The 20,050-nt window shown below is 37.5% G+C and overlaps 1 protein-coding gene across 3 annotated transcripts; it reads left to right on the top strand.

Annotated features, from left to right (window-relative positions):
* The first annotated feature begins 1,080 nt into the window (after positions 1-1,080).
* On the top strand, positions 1,081-19,817 carry arfip1 (ADP-ribosylation factor interacting protein 1 (arfaptin 1)). Of its 3 annotated transcripts, XM_042484545.1 has the most exons (10): positions 1,081-1,349; positions 2,771-3,156; positions 8,396-8,497; positions 9,890-9,998; positions 10,542-10,643; positions 12,281-12,393; positions 12,591-12,812; positions 13,825-13,982; positions 16,533-16,707; positions 16,797-19,817. In XM_042484545.1, the coding sequence occupies exons 2-10, from the start codon at positions 2,773-2,775 to the stop codon at positions 16,950-16,952; spliced, it is 1,521 nt and encodes a 506-aa protein (XP_042340479.1). In that variant the 5' UTR covers positions 1,081-1,349; positions 2,771-2,772; the 3' UTR covers positions 16,953-19,817. The 3 variants fall into 3 exon arrangements, with proteins under 3 accessions (XP_042340479.1, XP_042340480.1, XP_042340482.1); XM_042484546.1 differs by lacking the exon at positions 10,542-10,643; XM_042484548.1 differs by lacking the exon at positions 2,771-3,156.
* The last annotated feature ends 233 nt before the right edge of the window (positions 19,818-20,050 follow it).

A 20,050-nucleotide genomic window follows, 5' to 3' on the forward strand; every position in this document is an offset into this window, starting at 1 on the left:
GTAACAAACTAAAGAAAGAGGTCAGAAAGCTGCAGTTAGGGACTGTTCTTTATTTGTGAGAGGAGGTGATGGCTGGAGTGTGACTTTATTTCATTTGATAAATATTTTTTGTTTAACATCCTTTCACAACTGGCCAACAGCCAAAATTGTACCACTCACTTTACTTTTCTTGTAAAAACAGTATACTAATTTATCTTGTTATAATCTTGTTATTATTTATTATGTGAAGTTTTTCGATGTATTAGGCCTAAGTGATGTGGGATCATGTTGTTACTACAGAAAACGGTTCCTGTTATATCAAGATAAATATTGTAATAGCAAGAAAAGTTTCCTGTTAACATGAAAATATCTTGTTTTAGCTTAAAAATATCTTGTTATAGCACAACAGTATCTTGTAATAATGTGAAAATCCTGTTATAACAAGAAACTTTTCATGTTATAAGACCACCTGATACTGAACTTTTTTTTTCCTGACCTGGAAGTAATACGCATGTTATTACTACCGCAAATGCTGTTATACCAAGATAAATAAATAGGCTGTATTGTAATAGCAACAAATAATGTGGAAAAACATTGTTTTAACAAGAAGGTTTGCATTCTTGTCTTTAAGTTTAAATGCCTTTATTTTATTGACCTGTACTAATTTCAGTAAACACAATTCAACGAATACTAGCAGCAAATAGAAATAATAGTACTAATAATTAAACATTATCGAGACAGTATAAAAGTAAATTAAAAGATAAATTAAAGAAAAATAAAACTGTAAAAATAAATGAATAATAAATAAAAGATAAATAAGACAAACTACGATTGATTAATCAAAATAGACAACATCACATAAATGCAAATATAGAAAAATGGGTTTTCAGAAGTCACTCGGGGAGGCTCGGGGGAAAATATTTGTTGCTTCAGAGAGGATAAAACAAACAAACAAACAAACAGACAAAATGACAAGCAAAAAATAAATAAATAAATAAATAAATCACATCCCGACAACTCCTCCTCTGATAAATAGAGAACAGTCCCTTAGACCTGGTCACTGTAGTCAGCACATTTCAGCAGCAGGGGGAGAGCGCATGCAGCAAATGATGTGGTCTGCTCCCGATGACAGCCGAGGGCCCGCACGGTGGATCAGTCTTTCCGGGGTTCAAACAGCTAGTCTGGTGTGTCTAAAGAGAGTCGGGAACCATCGATGACAAATTAGCAGTGTATCTATGCAACGTTTGCATTAAAAGCAGGCGCACTGCGTTACATAAAGACGTCCAGTGCGACGCGGCATCAAGGATTTCAATCAACTACAACAACGGCTAACAGTTCGCAGCTAAATAGTTAGCCACGACCGCAGACAGGTAATGTTAACCAAAGTTTTGAGCATCGCGTTTCTCTCATGGCGTTCAGTTGCATATCTGGCGAAATAATAAGATAACGTGAACCGTTTAAAGTGCTTTTATTGAAGTTTTTCAAAGGTTTGTTAGCTACTGGTTAGCTAGGTTAACGTTAGCAAACAACACGTCAACGGTTCTGATACATCCACGTTACCTCACATTAGTGGGTAGCTTTAAGCTAACTGACTGAGAGGAAAAACTACAGAATTGTTTGTAGAAATATTGATCATGTAATATAACATTTCATTGTAAGTTTTGACGTTACTAGCATTTAAAGTATTAGTACTTTTGGACACCCTTTCTAATCACGTGACTGCACTGCAACAGGTAATTGCCCTAACCTTGCTAAACGTGAGAGCCAGCTCCGGTGATGTGTAAGAGAGAAAAGGGGCATACATTGTGACAGTAAATGTGATGTGTGACTGTCAGTCGTACACGTTTTATCATTCACCCCGTTTTCTTTGCAGCTAAATGTCACAAAAGTACCAAATCTAACTGAGTAGTTAAAATGTAGGTAATATTTTTCTGCAGGGAGCTGGAAACCTGGGCATGCACACCTTAGCATTACCTTGCCAGCGCATAACTTACATCTGTTTATTTGCATCCAAGGCAAGGATTGCTTTAGTGTTTCAAGTGACTGCTGAGACTTTTTGGCTTTATATATAAGTCATCTTATTAACGAAAGCTCATCAGATGTGGTCAACAGAACATGATACAGTTCACAAAGCTCTATATTTGTAGAGAACAGAGTCTTAACCAAGTGATAAAACCATCAGTGGTGTTAGCTGGAAATGTCTTTTCTCTTGACTTGATATATAGGACATGTCAAAATTAAATTTACCTATCTATTTTCTTGTATGGATGTTTTATGAGGCTGTGTCCGGCTGTGTTTTCCGTATGAATGCGTCTGTGGTATAGATAATAAACACAGTGTGTAAAGAAATGAGTAACTTGGGAACAATTAAGTAAATGTATCCTACATACTGTCACTCACAATAATGCATTGTGCAAAATGTGTTGTGCAAGATGAGCACAGAGATCATTTCCAGCTACCACCTTAAAAAATAGTTTCCACATGGTATAGGAACATAAAACAATACTTCTATTCAGCAGTGCCAGAACAAATTTTCATCCAGCTGCTTAGAAAAGTCTTAAAGGATTTTAGAAATGCCCTATAAACAGCAGTATATGTTATTGAACCACTTTCTGGCTTCTTCCAAATACTGTCAGGATTCAGTGACCTGAATGTAATGATCATTTGTTCACACTCAGGCACAAACTGGTTTAGGTTGGCATTGCAATTCTTTATTGTAATGTATAAGTGCACTATGCAGTCCACTAGCTTGGTAGGACCATTTTATACCCTTCTATCTGTCTGTTTTCAGGTATGTCTGAAGTTAGTCTTGAGGCTGAAACGGGGAAGACCTCAGCCGAGGACTCTCAGATGGATTGTGAGGAGGCTGGCAAAGCGAAGGAGAGCTTGAGTGAGGAAGTAGAACAGGAGAGTGTAGACAACAGTAGTGGAGGAGATGACACAGCTGATGTGCTGTACGACATTGATATTGACAGCGCCGAAGAAAATGCAGAACATGTTGACAGAGATGTTCAGAAGGAGGATGAGGGCATTCAGAGAGAGAGTGCGGTGGCATGCAGTGACAGTGATGCCGCACGCGTGTCTGACAGTGTAGAAAACGGGAGATGTGAGACAAATCATCGTGTTGAAACAGCTGAAACGCCAGAGGAAAGTGGGGATTCTCACACTGAAACAAAGGTGATATTTAACTTCACTTTGGACAATCAGCCTCCTCTAGCACTTTCTTACTGTGCTCTTGTTCATGTTGCTGTTTCAATCTTTACTTGCTGTGATGGTGGTGGCCTCTCCTACATAATCAATGTATTATTCGATTGAATTTAGTTGTGACGCTTTATCTGATATAATCAACAACATGAACTTGAGTTATAGCTGTCAAGACCTTGTGTTTGTTTCTCGCTGGTAGATGTGTTTCAGATTCTGCTTCGCTGGAGGTTTGTGGAAGATATAGTCGGGCGTAGCTGTTGCTCTGTGTTGATGGTGCAGTTGGTGGCTTTCTCTCTTTTACTTGTGCGTGTGTGTTTGGGTATGATCAAGACTTCATACATTTCTTCTGCTTTGTATTACTGCTGGCTTCTCTCAAAGTGATTGTTGAGACAGATTTATCTTTGCTGCTTATTATCATGCATATGTTTGTTATTATGAAGTGTCATTAAGTATCAGTGGTGAAAGAGGTATTCAGATCCTTTTCTGTGGTAAAGTACTAAAATGGTACTTGAGTGAAAGTAAGTATGATCAGGAATATGCACTTTAAGTATGAAAAGTAAAAGTATCCAATGCAGAAAAATTAATGCAATTAATAAACACACCCAAAAGACTCATTTTTAAAATTATTTAAGATAAAAGTATTAAAATAATTGAATAAATATATATTTTTAGAAACACCTAAAAAATAACCATCCAAGAACAGAGAAGAAACATCCAAAGAACTCAAAATTATAAACAAAATGGAAAATAACACTCAAAAAAGTCACACTTAAAAAAGAAAGAAATGTTAATGAAAATAGTTCGCAATTAATTTTCTGTTAATTGACTGATTGATTAATCAACTAATCGTTGCAGCTGTACTTGTACAAACTATTATGCAGTTTAATTTAAAACAAAACGTAATTTTATAAACTCTTGCGTTGTTTTATACAAAAATATGAATTTCTGCAGTAACTAAAGCTATTAGATAAATATTGTGTGGTAAAAAGTACAGTATTTCCCTCTGAAATGCAGTCGGGTAAAAGCATAAAGTGCCACGAAAATAAAGTCGTAGTACCTCAAATTCTTCCTTAAGTACAATGTTTGAGTAAATGCACTTAGTTACAATCCACCACTGGTAAGTATGCACTTCTCCATCTTTTTGCCTTCTTTTGTTCCACACTGACTCCGTGTGTGCAAGTGAACGTGTGCCCGATGTGTTAATGATACCATTTCCTCACAGCGTTTCCCTGTTTGAAACTGGGCGCACATAGCGCTCTTGTACTCTGCATGCTGTCAGTCACATGGCTGGGTAAGTGAGGTGGATTTGGACTCCTGACTGCACATTCTCAGGCAGTCCCACATTTTCTTGTGTCGCTGGAATGTGTGACTCCTCGGGTTGTGCATCTGTGTCAGGCTCAGTGCCAGTGTGACACGTCAGAATCAAAAGTCCTCTTTCTTTTGTGAACCCTCTTTTTTTGTTAAACCTTAAATGCATTGCAGTTGTAAACCGGAATTTTCTGAACTTCCTTTAACATGCATTTTCCTTTGTATTTGCAGCTTAAACTAGACATTGTGCAACATGGTTGTGTCACGTTCTGCAGTTTGAGAGGCGAGCCATGATTCCTTCCTCTTCAGCTGACGCAGCTAATTGGACAATTAGTTTATTGTTGTTATCTCTTCCTCCCACGTCATGTTAGCCTGTATCCAGGATACTGAACTGTAGGGAACAACACAAGATGACTCGCAATACCTTGCTTTTTCATACCGCGGGTTAATTTGCAGCCGCTTCGTCACTCTGAGTGCTCCAGTATACGCTGACACTATGAGTAAGCTTCCTTGCAGAGTGTTTGCAGATGTTGGGTTGGATCATTTTGGCTCTATGACTCCGGATCATCCCTAAAACCACGAATCAGTCCCAGTAGATTTTGCCATAAAGAAGGAATCTTGAATAGAGATGTATGGGTGATTCTGCAACAACTGCAGCTAAATTAAAAGAAAAAAAATGGTGCTGGTTGGCAAATTTTGTTACAACTGGTCTGAATTTACATCCTTTTTTTTTTAAATGCATGTAATCGGAGACGCACATCTGAAGAAAGCCTGTTCAAACTTGATGGCAGAGAGGATTATCAGGCAGGAGTCTGTCTTATCTGCAGTAAGTTGCTAGACAAGCCTACCAGTGCATGTCTGTGCCGATCTGCCTGCATGCAGGCGTCATATGGCCTTTAAGTATTTATGTGTCTGTCACATGACACAGCACTCAAAGTTAAGTCTTTTCACACATGCCAACATTAAATCTTTACCTAGATCAATTTGATGTCATTTTCCAAGTGGACATAGCTGTAATTTTTAGTTCCTGCTTTAAAAAAAGACAAGATTTGACTTCCAGAGGGCCAAAAACCGTATAACACACCAATCTCTTTACATAAAGCCTTCTTCTCCCGACCAGGCGTAACCCTTTATAAACACATGTGCAGTATCAGATGACACTATATCCTAATGTTGTAATACATGACCCATCTTTTTAATGACTTAATTAAGACCTAAGTTAAACTATTTTTAAGAAGCTGTCAAACTACTATATACTTTATTGTTTAATTAAATTGTGCTTTTTATCTTAAAAATATATATTATAATAAAAGGGCTGTCTCAGAGGTCACTAAATCTCCTCACAGGCTTAGCACTGCCTGACATTTTATGGTCATATACTACTTCATTTTAGAGAGAGCAAACCTCTTTAAACTTTAAACTTTAAAATGTTCTTCTAAACCAGGCATTGACATCAAATGTGTTACTGACATAAACCTACGATTAAACCCACATTTTTGCTCACACAGTGGAACCAGTTGGTCAGTTTAGACGAGACCTAGATCTGGTTACCTGCTGATCTGGTAGCTATTTGCATTATTTAGATTCTGGTTAAGGTCGGCCTGTATTTAAAGGACCTTGTTTAAAGCTGTAACTTCAGATTTGTTATTGATTTTGGAACATTTATTATTACAAGTTCCTTGTCTCTCACAACTTTCCATTTACAATTCACATCGTTATATATATAAAAAAATATATAACAGTAAAGAGATATAAGGCAGGTTATAAATTCATCATCCCCTCCAAATTATCCATTTAAATGCTAATAACATGATTGGCTTTTCTACATTTCCAATTTATTGTAATAAATGTATGGGCTTTTAGCTTAAGAGCATATATCATTCGTTTTTCTCTAACCACCTGAAAGATACATTACCTAAAATCGACTGATCTGGTTCAAATGTATGGGTAGGGAGCGATATGTTTGTATGTTTATATTGTATCAATACACAGATGTCAAGTATGGACTTGGTTTATTATTAATGAATTTACATTTATTTATAATTAATATTACAAGTACAAGGTAATCTTTTGGTGCCCTAATAATTTAAAAAAGATAAATAGTTACGATTTTGCTGCAATAATGACCAAAGTTAGGTGAATAGACTAAACTTGTGTCTGACTGAATCTTGTTAGATTAAGCAAATGTTAATACACTTTGGCTTTGGGGACATTATTTTTTTTTTAGTCGAAAAAACATAATCTCAATATTTTTTTCCACTATACTCAGCATATTACAACAGATTTAAAATTTGCAATTGTATTGTGACTTCAGTGACAATACGTAATAATATCACATTGTGGAGCCTCTGGTGATTCCCACCCCTATTTAAATGGTCTGTTCAGGATTTCATTCATTTCCTTCTTTACTCTCTCAGTAAACTTGTAATTCAGGTCATTCCCGGAAAATGTGGTAAAGTCTTTTATTAAGCTATCTCCAACAGAGAGTATTACATTTACTGTCATGATTAGATAATAGTATTGGTGTTTTGAAACATCTCATTCTCAAAGATTTGTTAATTTATAACACATTTGTTTCGCGTTACCTGCTTTACCAGGAAGTGCCACTAATCCACATTAACCAGCTTTACCCTGTCAGACCTCACAGAGCTCGCATGGAAGGCTTTATAGTGGTTAGGTCAGTGTCCTCGTTCCTAAGTCCACAGTGATTAGCCGCAAATTGTCCTAAAACTAACACAGCTGTATCTTCAGCCTGCAACGACACACAGCCAGTTTATTATAAGCCAAACAAAACTGATGCTGCCAGAAACTGTTGTCTCCACCCTGTGGCTTACTACAAGCCAACATGTAAATGTGTAGCTAAGCAAACCAATGTGTCATTTCGATCCACAGGCAGAAGAGGCACCATAACTTATGTTTTCATAATGTTTATAACAGGTCTTTCCTCATGGTGGTTAACTATATTCAAAGTCAAGGAGAGTTTTGTTCCATGCGTGTTCCTGAATTGCAGGATTTTCCCAGTTAGACCACAAAATGACCTGTTTTAAAGCATGATACACACAGTTTATATGTGGGCTGACATAAGTGATGTCACTGTAAAACACAAGGCCTTGTATTTGCTAGGAAACTCTGAAATGAACGTGGCAACGAGAAACCAGATATTGTTGATTCAGTGCATTGCTATAGCAGCAACTGTTAGAGATAACTTGTCGATTTCCTTGTTTGCATACAGCTTCATGGGTGGAGCCATGATGCACTAAACCTTTATGACGCATCATTTAAGATGCTGTGTGTACATTACTCCAACCACGAATAATGTGATGCTCCTGGTAACATGTTATATCCTGCCATGTTCAGTAATTACAGAGAAACTGCATTGTAAAATAGGGGAGTGTTGAATATGTATGTAAGTTGTTGCACAAGAGCTTCAGCTATCCTGGCAAAGGCTGCAGCACTGCGACCGCACTGACTTATAGCTCACTGAGTTCTCCATGCTGTCCTAGAGAGATGATGACAGAAATTGTAGAAAGAGGGTGGATTTAGCAGAATACAGGTATATTGATTGCAAAAATGTTCAAGGGTTGGACCTTTAGGTGAAGTCAGAATGTTTTCTTTAATCTATACGCTGTATGCTACCATATGGTTAAGATACTCAGTTATCAGTAGTTTCCATTTGTTCATTTTAAACATTCAGATTTATCACCAATATATATGTTCATCCTGGTGTCTCACTCTCATTGTCCACAGAGTCCACCATGATTGTGCCCACAAGATGGCAGCCCACATCTATTGTGTCTCACTCGTGGCTCCTGTGTCCTCTTTTCTTAATGGATGTGTCTTTCTTTGAAGTTTTTGGGGAACGCTTTGAAGACTAACCTGCTTCATTTCACCCTCCTCATTACAGGAAAGCACAATGACAGAGGAGTCTCATAGAAGCTCAGCCGCTGAGATCCCAGTCACCAGCAATGGAGACCTGGATCAGAGCCCTGAGACGGTTTTTCAGAGGGTAAGGGCTTATTCTGAGACTTTTGACAACAGCATCTCTCAAAACTATACAGTTATCTCATAGGGCTCGGTGAAATGGAGGAAAACAGACGTCAGTGTTTTTAACCAAATACCCTGATATTGTGATAATGTTGTAGGGGTGACTATTGGTGCTTCCAAAAAATATTTACACAACAAGATTTTTGATAAATGATCATCAGTAATGTGGATATAATGACTAAGTGGGTAAAGGCAAATAATAGAGCAGAACACTCTTAACCTTTAAAACCAGAAGAAGGCAACAGTTATGATGCTACAATATCAAAAATCATAGACGATATGTAATCTTATATTGCGATATTGATATAAAAGACATATATTGTCCAATCTATATATCAGACTGTGAGTCCATGGGCTTTCCAAACAAAACCTTGACTAGGTCTTTAAAGTCCTTCAGTTAAAAGATTGGGTTTTAAACAACAGTACTCTGTCTATCTTACATTGCTGCATCAAGTATAATGTTTCATTAAATTGTTTCAACATAAAATATTAAAAAATGTACTGCAAAAAATTAAAAGTGCAAGCGAATATGAGAAAGTATTATTTGCAAAATACTAGGGATGCAACTAGCAATAGTCTTATGTTCAAATAGCTATTATTATTTCATTTCATTATTATTTGTCTATGAAACATATCAGAAAACAGTGAATGAAATTGCTTCTTTTATTTCTACCAACAGTCCAAAACTCAAAGATATTCATCTTAATATCATAAATGTCAAAAAAGAAGAAGCTGAAACCAGCTAATGCATATTTTAACTGATCGTCAAAACAGTTGCAGATTAACTTTGTTCACCAATTTGTAAAGGAAAATTCAACTTTGCAGCTCTACAAAACAGGTTTAATTCTGTGTAGCAGAGACATACTGAGACAGTCAAGGTGAGATCCTCCCGCAGTAAAGTCATTTCGATGGAGTCCTCAGGGTGCCCTCTCTTTCTCATTCATCTGACTGAGCTGGCAGAGCTTCCAGATGGCTCGCTCTTAACCTCTAATAGCTCACAGTCGCACTGACAGTCTGGCAGGGACGATGCCACAGCCAGCAGCATGCAAAGCGCCTAAAAATGTTAAAGGTGTACAATGCCGAATTGTCGCTAACTGTTAACACGCTCGCCAAAGAAAGTAAAAGCTAACTGCAGATTCACTCGTTTGGTGTTTTGCGTCATTATATTTGTATTCTTTCGATGCTTTATATCTAGGATGCCTGCTGTGTATGGTTCCGTCCTCACTTGAGCACTGTTTTGTTTTTTTACATTTTATAGACTGAAATATTAATCTAGGAAACAGTCTACAGATGAGTTGATAACGAAGATAATTGTTTACCTATAAATATAATCTCTGTTGGATTTTTTTCACAGGAATCTTATCCCATTGGCCCCGGGGCCCTAAACCTTTCAGACTCCTGTGTCACGGCCAGTAACTTTGGTTCAACAACAGAGGGCATCATTGAATCAGGACCGTACAAAGGTAAAACATTTCACTCTCCTTTTTTATTGTTACTCTTCTTGTTTTTATGTACTTAACGCTTGCTCATTAAAAAGTTATCGAGCCTTGTTACATTATTTTATTGCTTTGCAGCAACCAAAAACAGTCTTTCTCTCCATGTATTCACAGCACTCCGTGTTGGGGTTTTAACCTCTGTGAGATTTGAAAGGCAAACATTTGAATTTGTAAAGGTGGACATCCAATTGAATTGAATGAGTTTCCTCTGATCTCCACATTGTAACCCTCCTCCTTTTCATCATCGTGCCCTACTTATTAAAAATGCAAATAGAAACTCCCTGTAGAGTGGTGAGCTGTTGTAGCCCGTGTACCAAGTTGTTGCCATGGCTATTTTCCATGTTATTTACATTGGTTGAGATAGGATTTTGTTCTTTAACATATTTGTCCCGCGGCACAGAGAGATAAGAAAAACACGCACAGGAAATCATCAGTTAGATAACCCCCCTTTAAACATGTATAGGCTGGATGGTGACATACTAATGAATCATAACTCTGAATATCTCTCAGGGTCAGCAAGCCTGCCCACATCACCCGTGGCACCTGTAGCTCCCAGCTCGGCTGTTGCTAGCCGCCTGGCGCGCTCTTCCAGCGATAGTCAGGCTGAGACAGGTACCAGCAGCGATGGAGTATTAATCAAATGATACTGAGTCGTCACCATTTGCACACTGAATTAACCCTGTTGTGCCTTTCTTGGTTTTCATCGGTTTCTTACCTGCTCCTTGTTCCCACAGGCTGCGCTGCACTCAGAATCAAACCTTTCTTCTTCTCCTGTTTATTGGCTCTTTGCCTTTGCATAAGTCTGGGCTAATTGAAGTAGTTTTCTGGCTAATGATCCATTCACACACCCCTAGAGTCATTTTACAACAATTTAGATCTGATGCAACCTCTTGATGCCTAAAACATTTGCTTGGCTTGAAAAGAAAACTGCTTTCATGTTTAATCTCGGTGGGTTTTCCTGCTTGTAACCTTTGTCCTGGCAAAAGTTTGCACCTGTAGTCTCCCGTAGTTTCTGTCTGTGGAGTCCCGAAAGTGACAGAAAGTAGTAAATGGCTGTCAGACAAGTTAGAAATGTAACAGAATACATTAATATATCATTTTTGAGGTAAAGGTTTAGTGTGTAGGATTTAGTGGCATCTCAGTGAGATTTCAGAGCTGAAACTTGTGCCAAGTGTGCAGAAAAACTAAAAACGTGAATGGCCCCACGTAGAGCTAGTGTTTGGTTTGTCCACTCAAGGCTGTTGTGGAAACTGTGAGGAGGACTCTGTGGAAGAGGACTCACTCTGATTGTACTTATAGACAACTCATTTCAAGGTACAGAAAACACAATGATTCTTATTTTCAGTTTACTATAAACTGATGACAACAAAGTCATTTTATATACCATTTCTGTTAGTAGATCCCCCTAAATCCAACACACTGGACCTTTAATTAATTAAATGGAGTTTAAAATAATGTGCATAACCTGTTCTTAATTGGTTGAAATAAAAATGCATATATGTATTTCCTTTAGCAATAATCAGTGATAAAAAAACAAAATAAAACATATTGAAAATACATATAGTTTTTGTTTTCTACTAAGTCCCTAAAGAATGGTGATATTTATAATATATGTTATTATCTAAAGAAATATCACCTTACGGGACTTTAGGGGCTCAGTAGTAAACGCACTGACCACCAGCTGATGAGCTAATCTTAGCTAAGTGAAGCTAACGCTCTCCATAAAACTACAGCAGTCAGTGCACACAATTTGAATCATATATGCTGCACATTTTTAGCATCACTGTGTAAACTCTTTGGTTGTGTAAATCGTTTTAACTGCTGAGAAAATATTTCTTTTTAACTCATTTTAATTTTTTATTGATGTATTCAGCTTTTCTTTTAACTTGTCTGATAACCTTTTTTATTTTGTGAGTTTCGGGGCTCAATATCTTTCAGCATCTCCCCTCTATGCAAAGTAAAACACTTTTCATCACTTTTACTGTGACTGTTAGCATTATGAAATGGTAAGTCATGGCTAATCACATTTTAATTTTCAATGTGATTTGAATATTTCTAGATGTCATCAGTGTCCTCTAATGCCTTAAATTTAGTATTTGTTTTTTTTTTTTGTTTAAGTTTCAGTGTTAACATGACAATCTCATTACACTTTCCGATGATTATAACTGCCTTCATTTTCACCACAGCTCTCTCCCCTGCAAACCCAATAACTTAATCAGCCACTAAGTGAATGACTTTTAATTGTCCAGGCGGGATGAATGCGCAGCCAAAGAGTGGAGCGGTGGTCCTTTCAGATGACTTAAAGAGCCCAGCGATGGAAAAATTGGACCTAGTGAGAAAGTGGAGCATCAACACATACAAAGTAATCCTCTCTGTCCTTGATTTTTTTATACATCCCTCCTCTATTGTGCTTCTTCTCTCAGCCTTAGTCTCAGTCTTTATCCTCTCTCCGTTTATTAGGATGTTGGCTGAAAAACGATACCCAAAACTGACAAATCCAAATGATTGATATCGTCTGTTGTTCTCCTTAATATTTTAAAATGCTGCTGTCCTCTGCAGTGTACCAGGCAGATCCTGTCAGAGAAGCTGGGACGGGGATCAAGGACTGTGGACCTGGAGCTGGAAGCTCAAATCGAAGTCCTCCGCGACAACAAGAGAAAGTACCAGAATGTCATCAAGCTGGCTCAGACGCTGGCCAGTCAGCTGTCCCAGATAATGCAGACGCAGAGGCAGCTGGGCGACGCCTTCGCCGACCTCAGTCTCAAGTCGCCAGAACTGCATGTGAGTCCAGATGCTTAAAAATCAATCAGATCGTGTAGGATAAACAGGATAATTAGTGCCGTGGCAAAGACTCACAAACTTATGCAGGATACAGTATTCGGGATGCACAGATTTATTTTTTTAACATTGTCATGATGTGTTCAAATGTAATCTTGTAAAACTTAGACTTTGGTGAGAAACTTCAAAGAATTAACAGCAATATAAAATAGATATTTGAGAGGGAATCATGATATGTTATACCTAGTAAAAAGGATTTTGACACAGTTAAAATAAGTTTTTCATGTGAGAAAAGGCTATTTTAAAGGTTGTTTCATATATTTGTATGGCTGAATTTGTGCTCATTCAATGGTAGTGTAATGAAGGGCTGAAGGAGTTTAAAATAGTTCTGTTTCTTTTCCATAATGAAGATTTCTTCTTTCCCTGGTACAAAAAGGTGAAAAAAACACAACAAAATAAATCACAAGAAACATTGATGTCAGCTATCAGGAAAATTGTCATTCTACCGGTGCATTAATCGGTGCATCACATATGTATTTGAATTCACGTTTGGGTCATCTACTGGGCAAAGGTGTTTTCAGAGATTGTTATCCCTCAGCTTATTTTTATTTTCATTTTATTGAAGCATCACAAGTTATTGGCTTGGATTGCAGTAAAGTGTCATGCATAATTAATGTTAGGGTTTTTCTCTACTTCCTCCGAGTCCTCCAATTGTGTTGCAGGATTTATCTTAATTGCCTCATGTATCAAACACAGTGCAGCCTCTCTTATATTTGAGTAAGTGCATTCCTAACAGTGCAGTGATTACTGTAAATCATAGAAATTTGTTCTTATAGTTTTAATAATCACTATTACTTCTGTGTATATATATATATATCTATTTGGAATATGTATTTTCTCATGTTGCCAACCACAGTTAGTTCAGTCACGGTGGATCACGGTGCCAAATTAGCTAAATTCAGCGAGGATAAAATTTGATTAAATTGATTACATTTTTTTTTACTCTTTTCTTTAGGAGGAGTTTGGTTACAACGCTGACACCCAAAAGCTTTTGTCCAAAAATGGAGAGACGCTGCTGGGTGCCATCAACTTTTTCATCTCCAGTGTGAACACACTTGTGGATAAAACAATTGAAGACACCATGATTAATATCAAACAGTATGAAATTGCAAGGTAAGTAAGACATGGCCATGTGTGTCTCCAAACCACAATGACTATCTAACTGTTTGGAGAAAATGTTTCAGTCCTGGCTGGATCTCTTTGAGATCAATAACTTTTTACCTTTGTCAGTTCAAAAAACCTGCACAGAAACTTCACTGTCCTTGCCTTAAAAAATTTAAGAATTCAGTCGCTACCAAAAGTCTTATTTGTGATGAATTAAATGTGGATTTTGTTTTCTTCTGCAAGAGGAAACATTTGAAGTAACCAGAACGGCTTTAGTAGCAGCATTTATGGCAAAAACCCACTTTCTGTTTCTTTCTGTTTCGTCACCATTAAAGCGCCCACTTTCTGTTAACACATTAACATGCGCAGTCACATTCTGGCAATTACATGAAAAATGCAACCTTTCCAAAAATTTTGCAAGTATACACACTGTATGTATGAATGCATATGAAAGGAGTTTTGTGTAGTTTTCTTATAAACAAACAGCTAGCTACTCAATGAAAGGCATTTGAGTGTAACCTTGAGGTCTCATAAACACACTGAAAGCATTTTCTCAGTTCGTGAAATATTTTCAAATCGGTCTATTTCTTTTCTGCCTACGTTGGCTCTTTGCTTCATTTCTTGAAGCACAACTGCCATTTTCAAATCAGTGGAATAGTGTGAAACCATTGGCTGGACTGTTTATCGCATAATCTGCTTGCATGTGCATTCTCGTGTCTCTAAGCAAACAAAGTGAATATTAAAAACACTCAGTAGCTCTTCTAGAGGTCAGAAACTCTACAGTGCACCTTAAAAACATCAAATTAGACATGGTGTGCAGGCCAGAGGTTACACCAGACTTTCTTTTCGTCTCTCCATTTGACGGACAGGCTTGTAAAAATTGTCATAATATATTAGTATTACACATCATTTTAATTTTCATATTCAATAGCATCTAGTTTTAATACATTATATATAGTACAAGCTTATAGATTATGTATTTATAAGCCCAGGCGAGTGCTATTTAAGTTCCATAGAGCATCTGTGAATTAACTGTGGCTTGTTTTGAAGGTTATGTAACCACTGTTTCTATGGTGACAAGTTTACTTACATTAGTCATCTATAGCTATAAGATAAAAGGATGTTTTGCTGCCTCTTGCGGCAGCTATTGACTGAGAAAAAATTGAACTCGGTGTGCCACTCAAGGCTACTATCAGCACCCATCGGCAATTTTTAAGTTGGAATGTATTCTCCCATGATGCTCACTGCCTACGTTGATTTCATGAATCACTCTTAATGTCAAGATGACAACTTTACCCATTTTATTTGTTTTTTATTTATTCTCTTGCAAGACTTGTGCTTTAGTGATAATTGGATCTTCAAGCTTCTTAAAAAACAAGTATGAATTTCTACCAGATTATTCAAAGTAAGAATATTTTATCTTCACAAAAAAAAGTGCTGGAGCGCTCCGACAGCACTATGCCACAGTCGGCATGGAGTAAAAAGATGAACCGAGACAGCGACCATGCAAGAGAAAATTTGCTGCTGATACTCTGTGACACTTTGCAAGGGATTGCAGCGATTTGGCCCATCAATACGATGGCTGTAGACAGCTAGACAGCGAGGTCATGCATCTGAGATCAAAGACAAGACTAGACATCTCCGACAGCACTATGCCACAGTCGGCATGGGGTAAAAAGATGAACCGAGACAGCGACCATGCAAGAGAAAATTTGCTGCTGATACTCTGTGACACTTTGCAAGGGATTGCAGCGATTTGGCCCATCAATACGATGGCTGTAGACAGCTAGACAGCGAGGTCATGCATGTGAGATCAAAGACAAGACTAGACAATAAATATGGAAACTCTACCAACTGGATAGGTGTGAATTACTTACGTTAGAGGAGGCAAGGGAAGGCAGACTTATTTGTATAACACATTTCATAAAACAGGGCAATTCAAAGTGCTTTACAGTGTAATACAATAAATGTATTTGATAAAAATAAATAAAGGAGTAAAGAGAAAAGATAAAAAAGATTATATGAATTACTAAATGATATGTAATTTTAAAAAATCCACATCAAAAATAGGAAAAGTGCAGACAAGAGGTGCTGAGATTAAAAGATTAAGTTTAATTGTTTAAAAAAATCAAGTTTAAATATAGTAGGCAGTGTGAAAAAGGAACGTTTTTAGCTTTGACTTGAAAGTGGTCAGAGTCGGGGCTCGTCTAACATCATCTGGGAGGTTGTTACAGGTTTGTGCTGCATGATAAAACGCTGCTTCCCCATGTTTTCTTTTAACTCTTGGGACGGTCGGAAGGTCAGCCCCACACTGACAGTAGATTGCTGTTAGTGTATTAATCTGTCAAAGTGACAAATGTCTTTCAGATTTTTCTATCGCTGTTAAAAAAATTACTTTGCGACTGAGACAAGTCAGTTAATGCAACCAGGAAAGACTTTTGTCTCATGTTGGTTTCTAACAGTCTTGTTCCCATAGTGATGTGTTTTGTTTTTTTGCATATATTTTATACATATACATTATATATTTTTAACGCTGTTTAAATAATACCATACTTCCAGGGTTGAGTACGACGCATACCGTACGGATTTGGAGGAGTTGAATCTGGGGCCACGTGATGCCACAACCATGCCGAAGATAGAGCAGTCCCAGCAGCAGTTCCAGATCCACCGTGAGAAGTACGAGAGGATGCGAAACGACGTCTCCGTCAAGCTGAAGTTCCTGGAAGAGAACAAGGTCGGTTAGAGACGAGTCCTCCTTGACAAACCTGCATCAACATATTGACTTTCACCTCAGCAGTGCTCACCATCTCTTTATTTCCTCAGGTGAAGGTATTGCACAACCAGCTCATCCTGTTCCACAATGCCATCGCTGCGTACTACGCTGGAAACCAACAGCAGCTGGAACAGACACTCAAGCAGTTCCACATCAAGTTGAAAATGCCAGGTGGGGACAGTCCATCCTGGCTGGAAGAGCACTAATCACTCCGTTTGAAGCCACAGTGGCTCAGTTTGACAGGAAATGTCAAATTCTACAGAAACTACAGGAATCTCCCTTCCTCCCTTCAACTCTACTGTCACTGCCTTTCAAACTTTCACAACTGTAAATCTTTTAACTCAAAACACAAAATGAAAAAAAAAAACTTCTACAATCCTTTTTACTGTTGTTGTTAAATCATCCTTTTCATCTTGCAGTTATTTGAAATCATAGGAAATGCACTTTTAACCTGTTTGACAAATCTGTCGAGCAGGAGTGGCTGCAGTAAACACGTTCAAAGACTCTAAATGGCCTTTTGTATTCAGCACATGAATGTTGCATCCCAGCTCAGCTCGGTGGACTGAGCTCTTTTAGGGCAGCCCCGGGATCAAAACGACTGCTGTTTTACTCATGATTAACTTTGCTCTGCTCAGCTGACTGGGATGGGGATGAATGCTTTATGAAAGTCAAATCAGGAAGCTTCAGAAGACTCTGAACATGAATTCTCTCTTGATTCGATTTTTTCATACCTGTTGTGACAGACGGGGAGAAAGGCATTCAGATTTATGAATCATGCATATGCAAAGTGGTCGCTTTTACTAGCAAACTCTGATTAAAGTAGTAGTTTGACATGTAGGGAATAAGGGAAATTGAGAATATCTAGATTTGCTTTCTTGCTGAGAGTTTGTATAATTGACCGTTTCATTGCTATTCTGTTGCCAGGGCAACAGATTGGGTCCATGTTTACTTCCTGTCACCATTAACAAACATTCCAACTGGAAATACACTTGGACTCATTTAGAAGTTTTATGTTGTCCAAATCGGGTGCATTATTATGGATCCCGCTGCTTTTCTTGGCAAGCCCCGCCCTTATGTGCTGTGATTGGCTGGTACTGGTCCTAACATGACTTATTGCCCTAATTCTAACCACCTCCAACCATAATGCATTAACTGGCTGAGTCACGCATTCACAGCACAGCAGAGCAGGACTTGATTGCATTCAAATGCTCCTTAGATGGTCCCAATTGCCCAAGTTGGGAAATCCTTCTTCCGACTTCGGTATGTTCTTAAGCGTTAAACCCATATCGTGGAAAAACCTGGATACTATGAAGAAGATTTGGAATATTTAATTGCTCACAATGTTAAACGTCCCAGTGAAGATTCATGATGTCATTCAGGTTTGGTGAACCAGTGTGAAGCTGTATGTTACCAAGTGATTTAGTTCCAGTTAGTACCTTTACCTGATAATGCTGATAAATAACTAATCTAATCTAACTCTATGTGGACAGCAACTAACATTAACAGCCCAATACCTAATATTACAAAAAATTGACATTGCAATTTATGAATAAAATGTTGATTTCCATCAACTGAACATTTACTTCAATCCGCCATGTTTCTACATATATGACATCAAGCTGGCAACCTGTCAACTGAAATTTTTGATGACTTTCTCGGTTGCTCTCAATTGAGGGAGTGTTTACATTAATTTGGCAACTGAATTTTATTTTATTTTACATCTAGCCTTGCTCTGTCCAAACATTCTGCACAAGCACCTCTAATCCTCACTAATAAAAAACCAAAGTGTAAAAAAAAATCACGTGGTTTTATGGGAGGTTACATGCCTCAGGACAGAGACAGGTTAGCTGTTTCTCCTGATTCCAGTCTTACTAATACTAAGCGGCTGCAGGCTGTAGCTTCATATTTAGGATACAGACATGATAATGGTATTGATCTTCCCATTTAACTCTCGGCAAGAAAACAAATGAGATTCTTTCCCAAAATGTCAAACTATTCATTTGAATTCATGTTTAAAACTCATATTGATGACTTTTCACAACAAGTTCGACATTTTGTGATGCAACTTTTAATCACTATTGCCCTCTCTTTTTTTTTGTTTCTTTCTTTTTTTTTTTCTTTTTTTTTTTTAGCATTTCCCTATTTTTTCTAAATTCATGGCATATGACTGAATAGGTCAAAATGTCTCTTTATATTCCAGAGAAAATGAAGGACCAGCCTTATGTGACTAAATGTGCCTTGAATGTTTGAATTTCTTCTTCTCTTCTTCTCCGTGCTTTGATATCTGGTCTTGTTGTTGAAAACAGGCGTGCTCACTCCCAGTTGTTTCGGGACCAACTCTTGGAAGAGAATGGACCAAACACAGATGCACACACTCTTAGAAGACAGTACAGTTAGAGTCTGTACAACTGTACACATTAAAACACTCCGCATACATGATAGCTTAAAAAAATGCTCCAGTAACATTCAAAAAGTCTAAATATATTTTAAGACTTGCTCTTCTCAAAGATATTTATCTGTATTGCACATGCACATTTATGCATTTGAGACTAATTACAACAAACTTGTAAGAACTGTATGATATGTAAACCAAAATACCATTAACTTGAGAAACTTTTTGTAAATTTGAAAGACCAGCATCCTTTGTCTGAGCTGCTAACAGTTTATTTCATTCGGTTATATCAAAGTATATTTTTCAAAGAGGACATACTGTACGCTGGTATAAGTAACCAACTGTCATGTCCTCACTTTGTGGATTTGTACTTTTCCTATGGCTCACCATAGCAGTTTGAGAGTGTGAATCTTGTACAACAATCTATTGTTTCCTGGAAATAGATGGATATATATTTGTAATTTTCTCTATTTTACCTTGTAGTTTATGATCAATGCTGCCATTTGGCTTTGTTTTTTTTTCCCCCCCTGAAGATCTACAGAATGATGTGCTAGTACTAGTATGTGCTAGTGGATCTCTACCTTTGTAATAATGAAACATTAACAAATGTTGAGTTAAGAAAAGGATTCTGAATGTTGTGTAACCTCTTTGGGAGAATAAACGTTTCTTTTCTTTATCATCCAGAGGTGTTTGTTGCAGTTTGTATGAAAGGTCACCACCAGGGGCCAACAGAAAAATCTGAAGCAAAGGAGACTGACAGTACATTTGGTCATAAGTGTCATTTTCACTGCACAATGAAAAGAAATAAGGATAGAGGTAAGAAAACTAGTATGGCTGGAGAGAAGAAGTTTTAAGGTGGGAAAAGTCAGAAATGTTTGCATAATTGTCCAAATGTCTTGCAAAGTCTAAAAT

Source organism: Plectropomus leopardus, chromosome 4, assembly GCF_008729295.1.
Source record: "Plectropomus leopardus isolate mb chromosome 4, YSFRI_Pleo_2.0, whole genome shotgun sequence".
Taxonomy (NCBI): Eukaryota; Metazoa; Chordata; class Actinopteri; order Perciformes; family Serranidae; genus Plectropomus; species Plectropomus leopardus.

Excerpts from the sequence above, each read along its gene's own strand:
- arfip1 (XM_042484545.1), top strand. The coding sequence starts at position 2,773 with ATGTCTGAAGTTAGTCTTGAGGCTGAAACGGGGAAGACCTCAGCCGAG. Across the intron at positions 13,983-16,532 it reads AAACAGTATGAAATTGCAAG|GGTTGAGTACGACGCATACC; the intron begins GTAAGTAAGACA and ends CCATACTTCCAG. Across the intron at positions 16,708-16,796 it reads AGTTCCTGGAAGAGAACAAG|GTGAAGGTATTGCACAACCA; the intron begins GTCGGTTAGAGA and ends TTATTTCCTCAG.